This window comes from Chrysochloris asiatica, unplaced genomic scaffold (assembly GCF_000296735.1).
Source record: "Chrysochloris asiatica unplaced genomic scaffold, ChrAsi1.0 scaffold00002, whole genome shotgun sequence".
In the NCBI taxonomy this organism is placed as follows: Eukaryota; Metazoa; Chordata; class Mammalia; order Afrosoricida; family Chrysochloridae; genus Chrysochloris; species Chrysochloris asiatica.
In genome coordinates, this window is record NW_006408520.1 from 22,077,799 (window position 1) to 22,082,103 (window position 4,305).

Sequence of the window (4,305 nt, forward strand, 5' to 3'; positions counted from 1 at the left end):
CCTTCAGAATCACAGCAACTCACAAGCCACCACAGTACTACAAACTGACAGACAAGTGGTGGCCATTTGGTTTTAAATGAAAATTGTCACCAGAATGCTAAATGGAGAATTAAGAAACAAATCTTAAAATCATTGGAACTTGGCATAGATAGTGTATATGCTACTCTTTTCAACTATATTTTTTAAATCTCCTATGACTTATCTTTCTGATCTAATGAAGGACAGGTCACCTTTGATTGGAAAAGAAACATGAAAGCAGTATATTAATAGGATCCGCGCTAAAAGGTAAAGAAAGGTAGTTAAAGACACCAATAAGTGGCAGAATCTCATTAATTACTGAAGATGTATGAAGTAATTGTTGATTCATCCGGTCATTTAGATTTCCTGTGTCTTATAGATGGTTATGGACCAAGATGTTTTGGGTTTAGGACAAAAATTTGTAATAGTGCTGTAGGAATATTGTAGAACACCATCTGTAATTAGTGTAATAAGTACTTTGTTAGTTGTGATACTTAAGATGCTAAGATTTGAGAATGATTTACTACTTTTTTTAAAATTTAAATTGCAGCATATTTCAGATTCTTATCACTGGCATTTAGATTAGATAAAAAGAGGTGGAGTTGTAGCCATTATTAGGTAGTATAAGGAGCTCTGGTAGTGTAGTGGTTACGAATAGGGCTGTGAACCCCATGGTCAGCAGTTTGAAACTACCAGCTGTTCCACGGGAGAAAGATGAGGCTTTCTGCTCCCGTAAAGATTCACAGCCTCGGAAACCCTGTACAGGGTCACTATGAGTCGGAACCGACTCCATGGCACGTAACAACATCTTACATATACTGGTGTGGCACTGTAGAAAAAACACTGGAACGCAATGTTGGTTTCAACCCAAAGGTCAGCAGTTCAAACTCACCAGCTTCTCCTCAGAAACCCTATACAAAAGTTGCTATGAGTAGGAACCGACTTGATGGCACTTGTTGTTCATTTGTTGTTAAGTGTCATTGAGTAGGTTCTGTCTGACCTATATCGACCCTGTATAGGGTTTCTGAGGAGGGGCTGGTGAGCTTGAGCCACCGACCTTGTGGTTCAAACAACTTGGCAGTCCAGCACATTAACCTACAGCGCCACACCAAGACTCCTGATGGCATTTAGCAACAACCAAGTATATTACATAATCCTACAACACGAGGAAAAAAAGGGTTGAGAGTGCTGCTCTATTGGGATTAATCAAAGTTAGATAGCAAAAGATAACAAAGTTTGTTTATAGGATGTTTATCTAAGAGTCTTTAATTGAGTAATATTTAATAAATAAAATCGTTCTCATGTCTGATGTTATATCCTGATAACATATATTCAAACTTTTATATTTTATATAGCTTTCCAGACAATGAAAAATCATCATCTTGGTTTCTCCCACCTGCTCCGTTGATTTCAGAAATTCCAGATACTCAGGTGTTAGAGGAAGAAATAGAAAGTCATAAGCTACTAGGTAAACTATCATATGTTTATTGGGAAGCCAAATCCATGTAGCTCATGTAAATGCAAAAAATCTAGTAGTAACATCTGATACTATAGATTCTATTTTAAGTAAGAAACTTCTCGTATTCAGAATATTTATCACTAAATTTTAAAATCAAAGCCATTTTTCTTCTCCAGTGCCCAATCCTGGGCCAACCTTCTCCGTACAGACATACATATATACACATATGCATACATAAATGCGTAAGTGTAGAGTTACACAAACCTATTCTGGTTAATCTGTGAATTTTATTTTCGCTTACTTTTTTAGCCTTCTACCATTGCTACTCAGTCTCTTTTTTTGTTCTGTAGTATAGGTAGAATCATTTGGTTTAGCAACCAGATCCCGGAACTGTATTGAATTTAAAAAGCAAGAAACTTTAAGGTCCCTGTTGTTGTTGTTAAAGTGCCATGGAGTAGATTCCGACTCATAATGACCCTGTATAGGGTTTATGAGGCTTTAATTCCTTTCTCTCCCCCTCAAGTTTCTATTTCATAATGGTATACCAGGGAAACGAAGATACGAAAGACAGTCAAGTATCTTAACATTGTTTTCCCCCTTTTGTCCATTCCAACCAAGTCTCAATCCCTGTATCCCAGAGCCCTGTTGTTCCAAGATTGTGCATACATCATTATTTACCTCTGTCCCGCTTAGCCCATGTAAACCTGTTTGATTGTTTTCCCTTCCGCCTTGTTCTTCCATTTCCCTCCCCCTTCTTGTGTATTGCCCTCCTCCCCAGCACCCAAACTATCCTGTGTCTAGTCCCTACCCTATGCTCAACCTTCCCCTCCCTCCCCTCTCCCTATTCCCCACTCTCACATCCTGGTAACCAGCAAAGAATCCCTTCTTCCCCCTTTAGTATGGGTTCTTTTTCTTAGTCCTTTACAGTAGAGGTCCTATGCAGTATTTCTCTTTTTGTGACTGACTAATTTCACTCAGCATAATGTCCTCAAGGTTCATCCATGTTATGTGGTAGCTTACAGCTTCCTTGTTGTTCTTCAAGGTAGCATAATACTCCATTGTGTGTACGTACCACAGTTTGTTTATCCATTCTTCCATTGATGGGCAATTAGACTGTCTCCATCTTTTTGCTATTGTAAATAGTGCTTCTATGAACATTGGTATGCATGTATCTACTCGTGTTATGGCTTGTATTTCTTGTGGGTAAATACCAAGTAATTGTTGGAGCATAATGTATTTCTAATTCCAACCTTCTGAGGAAGCTTCATATTGCTTTCCAGAGAGGGTGGACCATTTTGCAATCCCACCAGCAATGCAGGATCGTCCCAGTCTCTCCATACCCTTGCCAGCATTTATTGTCCTCTACTTTTATGATCTTTCCTGTTATTGCTCATGTGAGATAATATCTCATTGTTGTTTTGATTTGCATCTTTCTAATGGGTAGGGATCGTGAACATTCCACATGTTTGTTGGCTACCCAGGTCTCCTTGGTGAAGTGTCTGTTCATGTCCTGTGCCCATTTTTTAATTGGGTTATTTGTCTTTTTCTTGTAGCGGTGTTGTAGTTTCCTATATATTTTTAGAAATGAGTCCCTTGGCTTAATGTGTCATTGCAAAAGATTTTTTCCCATTCTGTGGGTTTCCTTTTTGCTCTTCTGGTGAAGTCTTTTGATGCACGTAATTTTTTAATTTTTAGTATATCCCAATCATCTATTTTGTCTACTTTTGTTTGTGTAGTTTTCAAAATGTTTGGTAGTCTGTATATTCCCTGAATTAATGCCCTCACATTTGTCCCTATTTTTTCATTGATGTCCTTCATAATTTTGGGATTCACATTTAAACCATGCTGAGTTGGTTTTTGTAAAAGGCGTGAGATAAAGGTCTTGTTTCAGTCTTTTGCATATCACTTTCCAGTTCTGCTAGCACCGTCTTTTGAAGAGACTATTCTCTCCCCTTGCGATAAATTTAGGTATTTAGTCAAAAATCATTTGGCTGAATATGAATGGGTTAATTTCTGGATTCTTGATTCTGTTCCATTGATCAATGTATCTTTCATTGTACCTGTACTAAGCTGTTTTGACTACTGTAGCCATGTAATAAATTTAGAAGTCAGGTAGTGAGAGGTTTCCAATCTTATTTATCTTCTTAAGCAGTGCTTTACTTATCCTGGGTGTCTTTCCTTTCCATATAAAGTTTGTAATTGTTTTTTCCATCTCTTTGAAGAACGTCCTTGGAATATGAATTTGGATTGCATATATGTGTCAATTGCTTTGGGCATTATTGACATTTTCACAATGTTAAGTCTTCCTATCCAGTAGCATGGTACGTTCTTCCATTTTTGTAGGTCTCTTTTGGTTTCTTATAATAGTGTTTTGCAGTTTTCTTAGTATAGGCCCTTTGTTTCTCTGGTTACATTTATTCCTAGATATGTCATCCTTTGGGCAGCTATTGTAAATGGTATTGCTTTCCTAATGTCCTTTTCAGCGCTGTCATTATTGGTATAGGGAATCTAACAGATTTTTGGATGTTGATCTTATATCTTGCCACTTTGCTGAATCTTCCAATGAGGTCTAGTAGCTTTTTTACTGAGTCTTTGGGGTTTTCTATATATAGGATCTTAGCATCTGCAAATAGAGAGAGTTTTACTTTCTCTTTGCCAATTTTAGATGCCTTTGATTTCCCTGTCTTGCTTTATAGCTCTTGCTACGATGTCCCACACAATATTGAATAGGAGTGGTGACAAAGGGCATCCTTGCCTGATTCCTGTTCACAGAGGAAAGGCTTTCAGTTTCTCTCCATTGAGAGTAATGTAGGCTGTTGGTTTTGTGT

At 37.7% G+C, this 4,305-nt stretch overlaps 1 protein-coding gene across 1 annotated transcript in view; it reads left to right on the top strand.

Annotated features, from left to right (window-relative positions):
• HFM1 (HFM1, ATP-dependent DNA helicase homolog (S. cerevisiae)) overlaps positions 1-4,305 on the top strand; it is a 206,591-nt gene that overhangs the window by 16,044 nt on the left and 186,242 nt on the right. Inside the window, exon 3 of the mRNA XM_006831060.1 lies at positions 1,374-1,486. Coding sequence (XP_006831123.1) covers positions 1,374-1,486 — 113 coding nt within the window. The remainder of the gene's footprint in view (positions 1-1,373; positions 1,487-4,305) is intronic.